At 37.5% G+C, this 16,512-nt stretch overlaps 1 protein-coding gene across 2 annotated transcripts in view; it reads right to left on the minus strand.

Annotated features, from left to right (window-relative positions):
• Nucleotides 1-16,512, minus strand: part of UTP15 (UTP15 small subunit processome component) — a 19,769-nt gene continuing 3,257 nt past the window's right edge. For both annotated transcript variants that reach the window (XM_069556186.1, XM_069556187.1), the window contains exons 2-13: nt 14,148-14,311; nt 13,080-13,172; nt 12,805-12,989; nt 11,538-11,716; nt 10,952-11,077; nt 9,023-9,158; nt 7,272-7,356; nt 5,749-5,898; nt 4,926-5,027; nt 3,350-3,483; nt 3,124-3,182; nt 1-2,667 (exon numbers count right to left, since the gene is read on the minus strand). In XM_069556186.1, the coding sequence (XP_069412287.1) occupies nt 2,447-2,667; nt 3,124-3,182; nt 3,350-3,483; nt 4,926-5,027; nt 5,749-5,898; nt 7,272-7,356; nt 9,023-9,158; nt 10,952-11,077; nt 11,538-11,716; nt 12,805-12,989; nt 13,080-13,172; nt 14,148-14,237 (1,560 nt within the window). In that variant the 5' untranslated portion in view covers nt 14,238-14,311 and the 3' untranslated portion in view covers nt 1-2,446. The remainder of the gene's footprint in view (nt 2,668-3,123; nt 3,183-3,349; nt 3,484-4,925; nt 5,028-5,748; nt 5,899-7,271; nt 7,357-9,022; nt 9,159-10,951; nt 11,078-11,537; nt 11,717-12,804; nt 12,990-13,079; nt 13,173-14,147; nt 14,312-16,512) is intronic.

Here is a 16,512-nt window from a genome sequence, read left to right on the forward strand (position 1 = left end):
TTTTAACAATCATTTTAAATGAGGCTTTTAATTAATGTTTGATAGAGCTGATTCAAGTCGAACAGACTAAATTTCTTTAAACAAACTTACTTATACTCCAGAGTCCTTTAAACAACTTAATGGCATTCATACATTGAAGGTATTTGATTTTCTTGTAAATAGCACTTCAAATCAACAAGCATTTGAAGCAACAAGCATTTGACCCAACAAGCAAAACTTTCCACAGTTTGTAACTTTTATAAATAAAATAAATTAAATGTGCAGTGAATAAGCTCTCTGAAATACTTCAATATTTCTGCAGGTTTAGTAACATCTTAAAAATACATTTCAACTAAAATTCACAAATCTAAAAACCTGTTAGGCATTTTTAGGCGTTTTAAGCTGGAAATGAAGGCCAATGTTACATTGTAATATGCCAATTACAAATAGTACTTCAAATAGCAAATACTACAGTTTGTCCCAAACTTTAAAACCTATTCATGAACTCAACACTGAACTATTGATGGCTATGAGAATTGTTTCCTAGCCTTTTTGAAAATTTATAATTATTACATATCTCATCTGAAAAATGGCAGCACTCTGGTGAAGTTGTGTTAAAGGGAGTGAGTGGTTTTGGCCCCAGCAAGGAGGCCAGTTCACAGTGCTGGGATTAGGAACTCAAGCTTGGGAAATTCAAGGGTGAATTCAATGATAAATGAGAATACCAACCCTGGATGGTTGTGGTAAGAACCAGATCAAATAATCTATGAGAAAATCCTTGTCAAAAAACTCGTCTTAACTAGCTTTTCTGGAAGAACCTCAACCTTTCAGCTTTACTAGTATCCCATTTATCAGTGTATTTATGAAATTTAAAAAATAACTTATAAATTTTTACTGAGCAACTTCACTTTCACTTTTCACTTTCACGCATTGGAGAAGGAAATGGCAACCCACTCCAGTGTCCTTGCCTGGAGAATCCCAGGGACGGTGGAGCCTGATGGGCTGCCATCTATGGGGTCGCACAGAGTCGGACACGACTGAAGCGACTTAGCAGCAGCAACATAAAGACACAGCTTCTGATCTTGACTAATCTCATAATTACTCAAGGAAGGAAATTCTTGGTTTCTTATAAGCCACTGGGCTTCATAATGGCTTAAATCAATTCATGAAGGGAAAACCAGACTCTCTGTTTGAGCATACATCCTTATCAGAACATGGGAATACTTCTTTCTGCTTTAAAAATACACATATAAATTCACAGAACTGGAAGTGAATTTAAGAGGCGATTGCAATTACAAATCTTCCTTTAATTAAGGACTCTTCTAGCCTAAGACATATTTCTTTACAAAAGGTGGAAAAGGGACCAAGTGTAAAATCAGCGTGCTAGAAATGAATAGTCAGTGACTCTCCATCAGGAATTGATACATCCCAGAAAGTCAAGAAGAAAATAAGAGTCTCTTTATAAAATATGTGATTTACGTTGAACTTAAAAAAACATTAAAAATACAAGGGGTTCTGAAACACAAAATGATGTTAAGAATAGAGGAGGGAAAAATAACCTAAATACAGGCCAAAGAAAATGGTTTTCAGAGGTAGGTAGCAGCAAGATAAGCTCCAAATATACATATAAGAAGGCTGAAAGGCTATTGGTCACAAGAGAAATGGCAAATTTTATCATTCCCCTGACCTGAAACAAGCTGAAAAGCTGGTAGAAAGGCTGCATAGTGAGGGGAAGAGGATAAATATGGTCCCGAAGGCTTACCTGCAGGCCCTGTCCTGAGCAGCAGTCAAGATTACGGGAAGAAAAAGAACACACAGGCTGGTGAGCACAATTTCTAGCTATCAAATCTGCCTCATCACACTCTCTGAATACATGTCAAAGTCGTGTCAAGCATTCGGAGCTGGCCACTAAGCTGCCACACCGGGAACAGATGCAGCCCAATTACCAGCTGAGGTGGCACTTGTGACCTGGGGCAAATGACGACAGCAAGGAAAGGGGCCACATTCAGCTGGAGCCTGGGGACCCCAAGTGCACTGATTAGAGAATTCACTGGTTGTTGCCATTTGTTTTCTTGTTTTTCCACGACAGAAGGAAAAAATAAAGCCCTGTTCCTCTGGCAGGATTCTTAAGTCTGAACCCTCTCCAGAGTTCTGAGTGTCTACTCAAACGTTGAAACAGAACTCAGCTATATTAAAATTAATATCGACCTGTCCAAGATGGACATACACTATGACCAAAACTGAGATCTCTTCTGGCTGAAGATGCCATGAAATAATTCAAAACAGAACATGGAAAACCATGTTTAAAAAGTTTCTTATTTTCCAAGCATAGTTATTCCAGTCTCTGCTATAAAATTGCTTCTGCAAATAGATTTTTTTAATGTATCAAAGAGATTCTCTTCCCAGTAGTTAATAGCATCACCTCTATTTCATGTTAGGAGTTCTTACGTTTCCTATTAAGCAGACACTACGATTCAATCTTATTGTTCTCTAGAAATCCATCAGATGTATTATGCTGCAACACAGAAGTGCTTTCTTTCCTTGTCATGGTAGCAAAAAGCATATCCATCATCCCCAAGGTTTCCAGTAGTTCTCGCTGGTAATCAATCTCCTTTTCTACAAGTCCTTGAAGTACCAAAAACTTTTTATCAACTACAGGTGACTGACCAATCACAGGAAGATATATATCTAGAAAGAGAGGAAACATTAACTATAAACATCTTTCTAAACAAAACATGAACAGCAGAATTTAGAAAAAGTATAAAAATATTAAATATAAAAAACACCAAAAACTCTGTACTTGTACAATTTATGCTTTACATAAACAATCCATCTGAATAAATGTATTTCATAGAGAAATAATTCTGACTTATTTTTCATTTTCTCATTAAAAATTAGTCACGGTCATTGTAGGTATTTAAAGAAAAAAACTTTTTAAATTGTAATAACCCTAGTGCCAGCAATTGAAAGCCAATCCATTGTAAACATTTTACCCTACTTTAAAATGCACTGATTCACTATTATTGTTTTCTCCATGAAATCTTTACTGGAGACTTCATAAAGACAAGGTATTTCAATCTATTTGATTTCATTATCTGACACCTCTACTTCTTCAAGTATGCTAGAATTTTAGCAACTACTTACCAATAATTATTTCAGCAGCATTAATCAAAACAGGGGCAAATCTTGGCTGAGACAGATTCCTACGAAGCAAAAAATCTGTTTACAGAAACCTGCAAACTTTTAAAAAATCCTTAACACAGATTTACTAAACTGTTCTGTCAGTTCTCTACAAAGCTCAAACTAAAAGTAAATTTGGAGATAAAATTTCAGATGCAAAATACATGCATTTCAGAGACAGAAAACATACCTTATCAAAAAATTAAGAACACGACTGATTTCCTTTTCATCTCGACCTGCAAGGGCATTTGCAAGGACTCCTCTTCGATTTAGCTCCTTTATGATGGAAACTGTAACCTCAGGTGTCTTTATCGTACAAGTGGGCTAGAAAATTTTTCAGAGTCAACATGAGCAGCACAAGAAAAGAATCAGTCTTAGTACTCATTAATAATTACCAAATTTAAATGGGTTTTTTTCCTTCCCAATTTTGAGTCATGGCAAGAAACAAAATAATTCTTTTAAAAATAAACTCAATGTTATATGGCAGCCTGGAAGGGAGGGGAGCTTGGGAAAGAATGGATACATTTATAGCTGAATGGATACATTTACAGCTGAATGAATACATGAACAGTCCCTTCACTGTCTACCTGAAACTATCACAACACTGTTAACTGGCTATACCCCAATACAAAATAAAAAGTTTAAAATAAAAAAATTTTAAGCTCCAGAATTCCCTGGTGGCCCAGTGGCTAAGAATTTGCCTGCCAGTGCAGGAAACCTGTATTCAATCCCTGGTCTGGGATGATTTCACATGCCACAGGGCAACTAAGCCCATGCACTGCCACTACTGAAGCCCGGCACTTTCAAGTTCATCAGTTCAGCTGCTCAGCTGTGTCCAGCTTTTTGCAACCCCATGGACTGTAGCACACCAGGCTTCCCTGTCCATCACCAACTCCAGGAGCTTGCTCCAACTCATGTCCATTGAACATGATGCTATCCAACCATCTCAATCTTTCCCAGCATCAGGGTCTTTTTAGATGACTTAGTTCTTCGAATCAAGCGGCCAAAGGATTGGAGAGCTTCAGCTTCAGCATCAGTCCTTCCAATGAATATTCAGGACTGATTTCCTTTAGGACTGACTGGTTGGATCTCCTTGCAGTCCAAGGGGCCCTCCAACACCACACTTCAAAAACATCAATTCTTCGGCGCTCAGCTTTCTTTATAGTCCAACTCTCACATCCATACATGGCTATTGGAAAAATCACAGCTTTGACTAGATGGACCTTTGTCTGCAAAGTAATGTCTCTGCTTTTTAATATGCTGTCTAGGTTGGTCATAGCTTTTCCTCAAAGAACCAAGTGTCTTTTTCATTTCATGGTTGCAGTCACCATCTGCAGTGATTTTGGAGCCCAAGAAAATAAAGTCTGTCACTGTTTCCACTGTTTCCCCACCTATTTGCCATGAGGTGATCCGACTGGTTCCAAACTGGGAAAGAAGTACATCAAGGCTAGAGTCCATGCTCCATAACAAAAGAAGCCACCAGGACACTCCCGTGAACTGTAACTAGAGAGAAGACCTCACTTGCCACAACTAAAGAAAGCCCACACAGCAACAAAGACCCAGTGCAGCTAAAAATGAGTTGTAAAAATAAAAAATAATGTCCTTGTAGGTTCATCAGTTGCAACAAACATACAGGCTATGCATGTGTGGGGCAGATGGCAGATGGGGAAGCTCTGTACCTTCCCCTCAATTATGCTCTGAACCTAAAGCTGCTCTAAAAAAAAATTTTTACAAAAAGAAAAAGCGCACACACGTTACTAACTCACCTCAAGGACTCTGTCAAGTGCCTTAGAGATCCGGAAGTTTTTCAGATCCCTGTCATACAATTCTAGATGTTTCTTTAATGGTCTGTTGATCAAAATGTCATCCTGCATTGAAAAGCAAATTTATAAAGAAAAATCAATATCCAAATAGAGTTTCATTCAAAATAATCATAGTTCCACAGTGTCCTTGAACCCTATCATAAATAAGGGTCATAAGCCCATGAAGTCAATCAAATGAAAACACAACAATCTGCCACATGACCATGTTCTTAGTGGCCTGTGATTTTAACTTAGGATCCACACACAACATCTCCATCCTGGGCAGACACTGCTCGCTGCAACTCTCGTTACACAGCAAGCAGTCACTGAGTAGAAAGAGAAAACAAGAATCTGAGCAACCGCCTGGTCCCAATAAAGAAATCCTGGATCAATCATAACTTCTTTCTATCTCCATCTTCTCAGATGTCAAATGGAGATATTATTCTTTCTCAGGGTGATTTAGAAGATCAAACCAGACAGTATGTGAAAGACACTGTTCTGAGCACAGTAATGCTGCCAAGATTCAGGGCATTAAGAAGTATCATTAGACAGTTTCTTCAACAAATCGTTTTAGGAAAACTGGACAGTTACATCCCCATTACTTATTAATTTAATGTCCCCAATCTAGCAATCTGGAGATAAATATGACATAGAGAAAAGTAAAATCAAGTTAAAAATGAAGCTAACTGCCAGGTGAACTACACTTTTTCAGTAATGTGCAGGGATGAAGCTGGCTATTCTAACAACTTTCATCTTTAAGAAATATACATATGAAATATACAAATACCTGTTGTTTCATATAATTTTTTCCCTTAATAAAAGTTCGATATGCAGGCCGCCTTCTCCTGGGCACCGAATCCTTCTTTGCTTCAGATTTCCGATGTTTAACACTCAGTATTCCATTGGTCATTCCTACAACTATTGTCTCATCTTCATGCTAAGAGCAATCAGAAAAGTAAGTTAGTGTATTAGGAACTCATAATTCATCTTGCTTGTTCTTCCAAATACCATTTATAATGGGCTTGCTACTTGTCCGTACTTTGATCAAGAGTTCCATTAGGATACTGATTCCCTGCCTAACAGTGACTGACCTATGTGAAAAGTTAAAGTAAAATCATTTTATTCCTCTAAGATACTACTGTTTGATAGGATCTGCTGGAGAAGAGATAGGCTATCCAGTCCAGTATTCTCAGGCTTCCCCTTTGTGGCTCAGCTGGTAAAGAATCCACCTGCAATGAGGGAGACCTGAGTTCTTTCCCTGGGTTGGGAAGATCCCCTGGAGAAGGGAAAGGCTACCACTGCAGTAATCTGGCCCGGAGAATTCCACGGACTGTATAGTTCATGGGGTCGCAAAGAGTCAGACACCACTGAGAAATTTTCACTTTTTTAATTATACTTGGAAATTATCACTGCCAGTTGGTATAACAATACACAGTTAATAACATCTTAAGAAATATTTCCAAAATAGTTTTTCCACATACCCTCTCCCTAGAAAAAGAATGATGTGGTAGCACGCGTGTGTGGACCCGTGCTAAGTGGCTTTAGTCATGTCCAACTCTTTTATGACCCTATAGACTATAGCTGACCAGGTTTCTCTGTCCACAGGATTCTCCTGGCAAGAAAACTGGAGTGGGTTGCCCTGCCCTCCTCCAGGGCATCTTCCCAGCCCAGGGACTGAACCCACATCTCCTGCGCTGGCAGGTGCGTTCTTTCCCACTAGCGCCACCAGGGAGCCCCAGTGGTGGCACGACTTTCCAACATCTTGTCAAGAAAACGTTTTACAACTTCTTTCCCACTCCCAGTTCAGCAGTGCAAGGTGTTCAAACCTATTCCTCCCCCTCAATAGCTCATGAAACTTGACACTAAACACTCCAGAAAGAGCAGTTACCTAAGAAAAGGAGACATTTCATTTTGTTGCTCCTTTGTCTACCCGCCCCCCGACCCGCCCTTTTGTTTTTTGGCTTAGAGAGCCAACCTGACTTTTTGGAGTGTTTACCCCTTAGGTAAATGTGCTGAAGACAGATTTATCTACTTTCCAGGTCCTGCCCTTAGTGTTAACAATGCCTACACAACACTACAGTTAGTTTGAGTTGTGCAATGAGTAGGACCTAAATCTGAATTCACGCTTAGTTATTGAGACAACTCATATATTCCAGCAATTGTCTTAACCCAATTATCTAATGTGACAAGAAGAAAATAATACTTATTCAAATGCAAAGACAAACTCTAATACTTTGTTAGTTTCATTTAACAGACAACGTTAGTCAAAGTTTTTTTGTTTTTTTTTTAAGGAGCTAAAAGTATACTTACTGCAAGTGCAAGACTCAGAATCGAAGCTGTATAATCAAAACTGTGGACTACTTTGTAGGAAGTTGTGCTGTACACCTTCACCTTCCTAAACAAAAAAGAAAAAAAAAGAGCTTTGTCACAAAGCATCTTAGAAATGAGTATAAAAAATTACTATTTTTTAAAATTCAATATATGAATAGTAAAACATACAACAATGAAGAAAAATGATTAGTAATATTAGTTACAAAGTAATTTATCACTGAATCTCTTTTAAAAACGTACACCCGTGGCGGATTCATGTTGATGTATGGCAAAACCAATACAATATTGTAAAGTAATTAGCCTCCAGTTAAAATAAATAAATTAAAAAAAAAAAAGGAACTCTTTTTTATTGTGTGCATAAAGGCTTCAACCAGCCACCAGAGGGATAGATCACTGTCTCCTGAAGATGAAACTCAAAACTAAAGAAACAGCATCAAAGTCCATCGAAGCCAAAAGAACAGGGTTTCTCAGCTTCACTCATCATTACTGACACTGCGGGCAGGATACTTCTTTGCAATGGTGGCTGTCCTGTGCACTGCAGGATCTTCAGTAGCATCTGTGACCTCCTCTCCCTACATACCAAGAACACTCTAACCCCAGGTTGTGACAATAACCGAAAACGTCCACAGAGAGTGCGAACAGCCCCTGAGGGACAAAAGGCACTCTGGGTTGAGAACTACAATGAACAGAGCTAACTTACCAAGAGCTTTTGAAGGGACACATCTAAAAATCAAGTCCCAAACTGTCTAGTAATACTACTGCAGGGAATTTGCTTTATATTTACATGGTAAGTTCCTCTGTATCAGAAGTATTTTCTAGCTTTTAAAATATGTATACTTTTTAATAAATATGCTGAAAAACCAAGGCTTTACATAACAGTGAAAAAAGAAATATGGAAATAAAAGGAGCAACAACAGATAAATGAAAGTAAACTCTAGAACTGGGTCATCGCTCTAGCCACAGGTGGCTCATGAGCACTTAAAATGTGGACACTGAAAAAGAAGTGAATTTTAGTTAATTTTAAAATTGAGGCAGTATAAAAATATTTTTCTATTAAATACAACTATATTTCACTTAAGTCATAAAATATCATCGGGCACATATATGAGGCTGAACTTGTTTCTGGTCTATCATTAATAATTTTATGCTGATTACATACTAAAATAATATTTTAGAGTTAATATATTATTAATTTTACCTTTTAAACATGGCTGGCAAAACTGAAAACTACATATGTAACGCAGACTGTGCTTCTGTTGTACGGCACTGTTCTAGAACATTAACTAGTGAAACACTAATGCCTACTGAAAATAGTAATATTTAGAAATATGTAATTTTCAGACATTAACACATAGAAATTTTTATATAAAGTTTTAAATTTTAAAGAATATAAGCTAGCATATATATACACAGACTCATAAGTATTTCAAAATATACAATAATGATTTTAAAAGAAAACTACAGAATAACAAATTATTTTAAAAGAATACTCAAATGATTCAATAAATTCCGGAAGTATAGAAATTAAAGCAAAAAATTACATCAAGGGAGAAAATAAGTTTGCTAGGTATAAATGAAAGGTCAAAACTATTTTCAACTCAACAGATTTTTTCATGGAAATCATTTGGCAGCATGTTAATGCTATCACAAGTTGTGCAGAAATAACATTTCTTCAGGCAGTAAACATAAGGACACTAAGAATGATTAAGAAAGAAAATTAAAATGCTAACCTATCCAGTGAGCCAGAGAGTAACCTCTGTCCAGAGCTGCTGAGACATAAACATGTCACAGTTTTATGATGATTTTTCAAAGACACTAGCAACTGTCCTCCTTTGAGCATGTCCCAGACTTTAACATACCGACCTCCTACAGAAAGAAATAATCATTAGTTTAATTTGGAAAACAACTGAAAACCACCATAAAATCATTCCTCAAAGGAATTTTGTACAAAAATGGGAAAGAATAACGAAGATATCGTTTCCTAAAAATTCTGTGAATCCCAACAAAACTGAAAAACTTCTCTGTAACTTTTACTCTAAGAACTGGAAGCATTCTTAAAAGCAATTTAATCCAATGGTTTAAAAAAATTTTTTAATTGGCATCTTTTCTTTCAATTAAGTATTAAGCAAAAGTCCAGAAGGTAAAACAGAAAAAGAGGCTGGAGAGCTAGGGGTGGGAGGGGACAAGGAAGCTGGGGTTGGTGGGGACAACGTTCTTACCCACCCTGACTGTGAAAAGGGCCTGCCCTGTCTCCCCACGGGCAGCAGCTCATGAAAGAGACCACAGTTCGAAACCACTGACCTCGCCCAGTGGTCAGACAGACCTCTCATTTTCAAGGTCTATCTATATTGCTTAAGGGACTGCCCAAGGTCACACAATCAATAGCGACAGACGGAGACTGGCACACAGACCTCCATTCTCCCTGTTCATCTTGTACGTACTTCCATTTCTCAAAATAACAGCAAGAAAAATAGAAACTCTGACAATATTATCAACTCATTTTGAATTCAAATAGGTATGAGGAAAAGAGTATAAAATGGGATAACTTCTATTTGGATTTTAGAATTAAGCAAAAAAACAAAGCAAAGCTATACACTACCTATGTATTCTTCTAATGCCAACACATGAATTTTGACTTAACAAATGAAAAAAGCCAATTTACTACTTCCATTATAAATCTGAAAATGCACTATGAACAATAATGAAAAAAACACCTTAGTTTCAACTTGACAAAAAATACACTGAGGCCACTCTGAGCCACATTATCTCCTCCTCCAGCACTATCAGCTCTTTGCTGGGTAAGGCCATTTCAATCAAGAGTCACGTAAAAAGAGAGAAGCCTAATTCTAGATCTGAAAGAACCTGTGTTTTCAAAAGCAGCTACAGATCTCATATGTAGGAACAACGGCAGGAGTCCGACCTGGGTTTCTGGGTAAGTACACAACACGGGCTCTCAAATTCTGAGATTGCTGATTTGCTACTTACCACTTTTTCTTGGACAAATTACTTAAAACTTTCTCTTTATTTTGTAAAACAGAGAAAACTATCTTTTGAGCACATCTAGAAGGCAATGGCCAACCCACTCCAGTGTTCTTGCCTGAAGAATCCCAGGGACAGAGAGCCTGGTGGGCTGCCGTCTATGGGGTCACACAGAGTCGGACACAACTGAAGTGACTTAGCAGCAGCAGCAGCAGAAGGCAATGGCACCCCACTCCAGTACTCTTGCCTGGAAAATCCCATGGGCAGAGGAGCCTGGTAGGCTGCAGTCCATGGGGTCACTAAGAGTCGGACACAACGGAGCGACCTCACTTTCACTTTTCACTTTCATGCATTGGAGAAGGAAATGGCAACCCAATCCAGTGTTCTTGCCTGGAGAATCCCAGGGACGGGGGAGCCTGCTGGGCTGCTGTATACGGGGTCGCACAGAGTCGGACATGACCAAAGTGACTTAGCAGCAGCAGTAGGGGACTGGAGAGAATACGTCTATAAAAGCACAGTGCCTGGTTCATAGAAGGTACTCAGTAAATAAAAACTGCTTGCCTATCCCACTTCTCACCTGTCTGAGCAAAAAACTAAATGTGCAATTCAAGTGCACACTGACAAAGAAATACCTGACTTGAGACAAACAATATTGGTGAAGCAATTTTTAAAAGAAATACCTGCTGATACCAGAAGACCTCCAGAGGGAAAAAGCAGGACACTCTCCACTGGCTGTCCATGCTCAACAGAGATAACACTCTGGTTTGTTCGTGCATCAAACATCTTCACAGTATGATCATATGACCCTAAAACAAAAATGTGCGTGTGTGTGTGCTTATTCAAACAAAACTTTTAAAAGGAAAAAAGGCTTAGATGAAATTTTAAAGACATATGTATACTCAAGAAGATACAGTACTTCTAAACCATCTGTTACCACTGTCTGTTTCTGAAACACTAACCTACATGGAACCTTACACTATTCCTGCCTTCAGACGATTGAGTCATCTGGGAGTCTGACACAGACGCCCATGACGACTGGACTGCATCATCTCTGCTTCCTGACCACTGGGGGAGCTCTGAAAATCAGAGCACGATGTTTCAAATCACATGTGGAACACCACTAAGAACAATCCCCCAAAGAAGAAAAAGAAAAGAAAACAACAGGATAAATACATACATATCTCTTTGAAAAAGAATCCCAAAACAACATCCAAGTATATCAATAAAATTACCAACTTCAAGAGGGAAGAAAAAGATTTCACTAACCTGTGACAAAGAGATCTGGGTTCAGTTTGCTAGCACATCCACACCTCACATAATCAGAATGTTCTTTGAATGTCAGAATTTCTTTGGAGTTTGGAATGTCCCATAATTTAACTGTATAATCATCAGCCCCAGAAACCACATGATATTTGTCAGCTGTAAAATCTACTGAATGAACTGCTCTGAAAAATCAAGAATCAATATATCAAAAAGCAAGACAAATTATTTCTGCTATCTTCTAACATCCTAAATAACAAGAAAATCAGCTCATTTCCAGTAAGTAATTGTAGAGAGAAATCATGAGAGAAAAAGAAAATCTTAAAAAATCTTTAAAACATGTTTATCCTCAAGCCAATTTAAAATGTATATATCCCTTGTACTAACTATGAAGTTAATAAAAATACTGAACAACAGCCTTAAAATTATATTTTCTGATATGTTAACATTTCTACTTTGCTGCTCAGTGGAAAGTTAAATGTTCTAAATGTTGGCACAAAGTTACTTTAAAAAATTTAAAAATGGGTAGTTCTTAAAAAATTCTAAGGAGACTTGACACTAAGCAGGATCATGTTCCATGAATTTGCTATACTTAAAACATTTCACTGATGAGCTAAGACTATCCTGATAATATACTATAAAAAACACTTTTGAGATTTAAATTCAGTGATGACATTGGTAATCCTGAAACAAAGTTATAAAATTGCCTTCAGCTGTTTAATTTTTAAGAAGCAAAACACCAAATACAAGTAGAAAAAAAAATCCCACCTTCCAACTTGATTTCAAAAAGCAAACTCTAATATAATCCAGGCCTCTTGAGTTCTCCATAACAGCTGTGAGGTTGCCTTTAGAACCTCAATGGGGTCACAAAACTCACTGAGAAGAAAGCTATAGGACGTCTACACAGAGAAACACACATTTCCTAAAATGTCACAAAAAATTCTAGGGCATTCATGAGCCCCATCAAAATGGACCACAGGACTGAACCAGGTTATGCACTCTGTCTTAGAACAACCAGGAAATAAAGTCCATAAAGGTAAAGAATCGTCACAGAACTCTCTTCCAAAGCCTGTAAAACCAACTGAACTTACAACAAAACAAAAGTACAGAAAACAACTCTCTGTAACTGCATGGTGACAGACATTAACCAGTTTATTGTGACGATCACTACACAATATACACAAATACGGAAGCATTACGCTGTGCATCTGAAACTAACAGAATGTATGCTAAGTATACTTCAATTAAAAACAAAACAACAAGTGTCTCTTACTTAGTATGGCCTTCAAACTGCCTGAGGGGAGCCCTCCCACTTATATCAAAAAGCTGAACACCACCATCTTCACTGCCAGCCACAAGGAGTCTACCATCCTGTCGAAAAGTAGCACAGTATGCTGTGTCTTTAAATCGGGAAAAGGTTTTTATAGGTTCTTGGGAGTATCGGCCATAAATGTGAATCTACAACAAGATAAAAAACAGAGCATTTTACTAGATGGCTCAAGAACAGCAGTAAATATAAACGGCGTAAAAGAAAAACATGACATTTACCCTTGAAGAAGCTGTGACTGCATAGTTATATGGAGGCTGGGAAGAAAAGTCTACTTTTGACACTGCACCAAACTCCTTGATCTGAACAGGTGTCTTAATGAAAAATAATAGAGTATTAACAGAGTTACAACCATGCAGGCTACTTTGTACCTTGCCTTTTTTTCATTAACACATCTTAGCTAACTTTTCATATGAGCAATAGCTTTACCATCCATTGTAAGATATACCATAATTTACTTTACCAGCCCACTACTAACAAACAGGTTTTTCTGAGATTTCTAATATTATAAATAATACTTCAACAAGCATCTTTACACATAAGGATAACATACACAAATTTTGGAGAGTTTATTCACTGATTAAGTTGCAAGCTGTGTAATTTACAAGACCACAAGTTATTTTTATCTTAAGAGATAACGCCAGAATTGCCCTTTGAAAAGTTTGCACCAATTTTCCCTACCTCAAGCAGCAATGATGATCAAAATTTTTCATTTGTGCCAACATTATACATGAAAAGGTATCTAAATTATTATTCAATAATTATCCAATTATTGTTTCAACTTGCATTTATTCAGTTATGAGTGAAGTTGGAGCTCTTTTAGTATATTTATTGGCCACTTAAATTTCTTTTCCTATAAACTTTCCAATCCCAACCTCTTTCCATTTTTCTATTAAGTCAATCATCTTTTTTATAAAGAAAAATCATTTAATTAGCCTTTCAGATGGCACAGAATTCATTTTACATCTCTTCCTCCTGAGATTAGGAAAAAAAATTTTTTTTAAACCTTCTTTCATATGAGATTCAAATTCTAAAGTTTAATTCACTTGCACTGATTAATCATCTACCGTGTGTTAGATACCTGTATTATTAAACTGATTAGGGAATATGGACTTTTATATAACTTCAAGAAAAAAAAATCAGACATCAAATTTTCCACCCAAACTATAAGCTACTGACAGATTATTTTTAGTTATTAACTCTTTACTAGCATATCCAAAGTCTAACAAATGCTGGAGAAATTGGCATTAAGTGCAAAACAGTACCCCCTTAATTTTGTCTACACTTACCTTATAGTTGTTCCAGTACAGTGTATCTTGGGTGATTTTTTCACCAAGTACAGGATATGTCTGGATTGCTACAGGCTTATAACCAGCCATACTTTCATGTAATTGCACTGTTATCCAAGGGTAACTAGTTTGAAACTGGTGTAATTAAAGTGACTGTCTTATGTCTGAAAAAAAATATTTTATATACACATTACTACTATTCATAAACCTATACACAGTTATGATTCTCACTCTGTGTCTTTTCCAAAGGTTGTATGGTAGCTTACAGATCAGTGATCAGTAACCATTTAACGTTAATACAGAAGAGACAATCTAAAGGAAACAAGAAGAAAACAGGTAGGGCCACCAGAGTGAACTATCTGCTCAGTTATACACAGAGACTACACACAAATGTTCCCACACCTCACTGACCAATTTACAGCCCTTGGGAATAAATCTGGCTCAGCCATCCAGTTGCCAAAGCAGAGAGAAACACACTTGCTTGGAACGTTCATTTATTAACAACAAAAAATATTAACATGAAACTGCAACTACAAATGCTTCCTAAAATTAAACTTAAGACAACATTTAACCTGTAAGAACACAGTCTAGGGACCTCGGGCTTCCCTGATGGCTCAAGAGAGTAAAGCATCTGCCCACATTGCAGGAGACCCAGGTTCGATTCCTGGGTCGGGAAGATCCCATGGAGAAGGAAATGGCACCCCACTCTGGTACTCTTGCCTGGAAAATCCCATGGATAGAGAAGCCTGGTAGGCTACAGTCCATGGGGTCACAAAGAGTTGGACACGACTGAGCGACTTCACTTCACTAGGCACCTGACTTCCTGAAAGCCTAACACTGCCAAAAAGAAAGCAGAGCTGGTATTTTAATGTAGAAGAATAAAACTAAATTTAAAAGCTTAAAATAAAAATCTACTATTCTGATGTAGAAGATTAAAATTAAGTTAATTTTAAAAGGCTTAAACATAAGAAAGAAAACAAGAATAAAACAATTCTGAAGTGAAATTCTAAATTAAAGTGACAGAATAAAGATTAATTAAAGCTTTTATAATTCCACATTTGTTCTATTAAATCTAAGGTTTAAAAAATAACTTTTCACAACATCAAGAGTGTTTCTTTGCATAAACTTCTTCACATACCATAGGATCTTTACAATAACTTTACCTAAATGTTTTACAATGTTGTGCTGGTTTCTGACATACAACTAATTAAAACTTTTAACTGACATGCAATTAAGCTGAAATGTCTTTCCAAAACCATTTATTTGCAACAGAGGAATGATTCAGTAGAGCAACTCATCTATTCTCAAAAGTCTGAAAACACTGTATCAGTAACACCAAAATACACAGGTGCAACATATTTTAAAGGCTTTGAGGACACATGGCAATTCATGATTTAAAAAAGGGAAACTTTTCTGTTCACTGAAGTACTTACAAAGTAACACACTGTTTTAGGCACTGGGGTACAATGGCGAGTGAAACAGACATGGTCAGAGCCTTCATATACTCTTGAGACTCTTCATTTCAGCTGGTAATTGGCACAAGCTAGGAATCTTGAATCAGTCTGTCTTGTCGTTCCTTCTCACTTCTAACATGTAATATTTAGCAAGAGCTGCTGATTTTACCTTCCAAATCTTTCTAAACTCCATAATGTCCATACTACCTAGTTAGACTGCCCTAATTCACATCTTCTCAACTACTGAAATGGTGCAATATAAGGTTTCCCTGATTCTGTCTTCCAAATAGCCGTCAGAGTTACCGAACTACCACGCAAATCTAGCTTTTGCTACAAAGCCCAAAACTGCCCAGAAAAGAAGGTGCAAGCTCCTTCAAACAGAATTAAGCCCTCTGTAATCTTGCCCTTGCTTATCTTTCCAGCTTCACTTCTTTTTCCTCACTTAACACACCATGCTCTTCCTTGTCTCAGTATCTGTCTTCATCTGTCCTCTCTGGCAAGAAAGATCTCTATCTACCTCCTCAGTTCAGTTCAGTTCAGTCACTCAGTCGTGTCCAACTCTTTGTGACCCCATGAATCGCAGCATGCCAGGCCTCCCTGTCCATCACTAACTCCTAGAGTTCACTCAAACTCACGTCCATAGAGTCCGTGATGCCATCCAGCCATCTCATCCTCTGTTGTTTCCTTTTCCTCCTGCCCTCAATCCCTCCCAGCATCAGGGTCTTTTCCAATGAGTCAACTCTTCACATGAGGTAGCCAAAGTACTGGAGCTTCAGCTTTAGCATCATTCCCTCCAAAGAACACCCAGGATTGATCTACTTTAGGATAGACTGGTTGGATCTCCTTGCAGTCCTAGGGACTCTCAAGAGTCTTCTCCAACACCACAGTTCAAACACATCAATTCTTCGGCG

This window comes from Ovis canadensis, chromosome 16 (genome assembly GCF_042477335.2).
Source record: "Ovis canadensis isolate MfBH-ARS-UI-01 breed Bighorn chromosome 16, ARS-UI_OviCan_v2, whole genome shotgun sequence".
In the NCBI taxonomy this organism is placed as follows: Eukaryota; Metazoa; Chordata; class Mammalia; order Artiodactyla; family Bovidae; genus Ovis; species Ovis canadensis.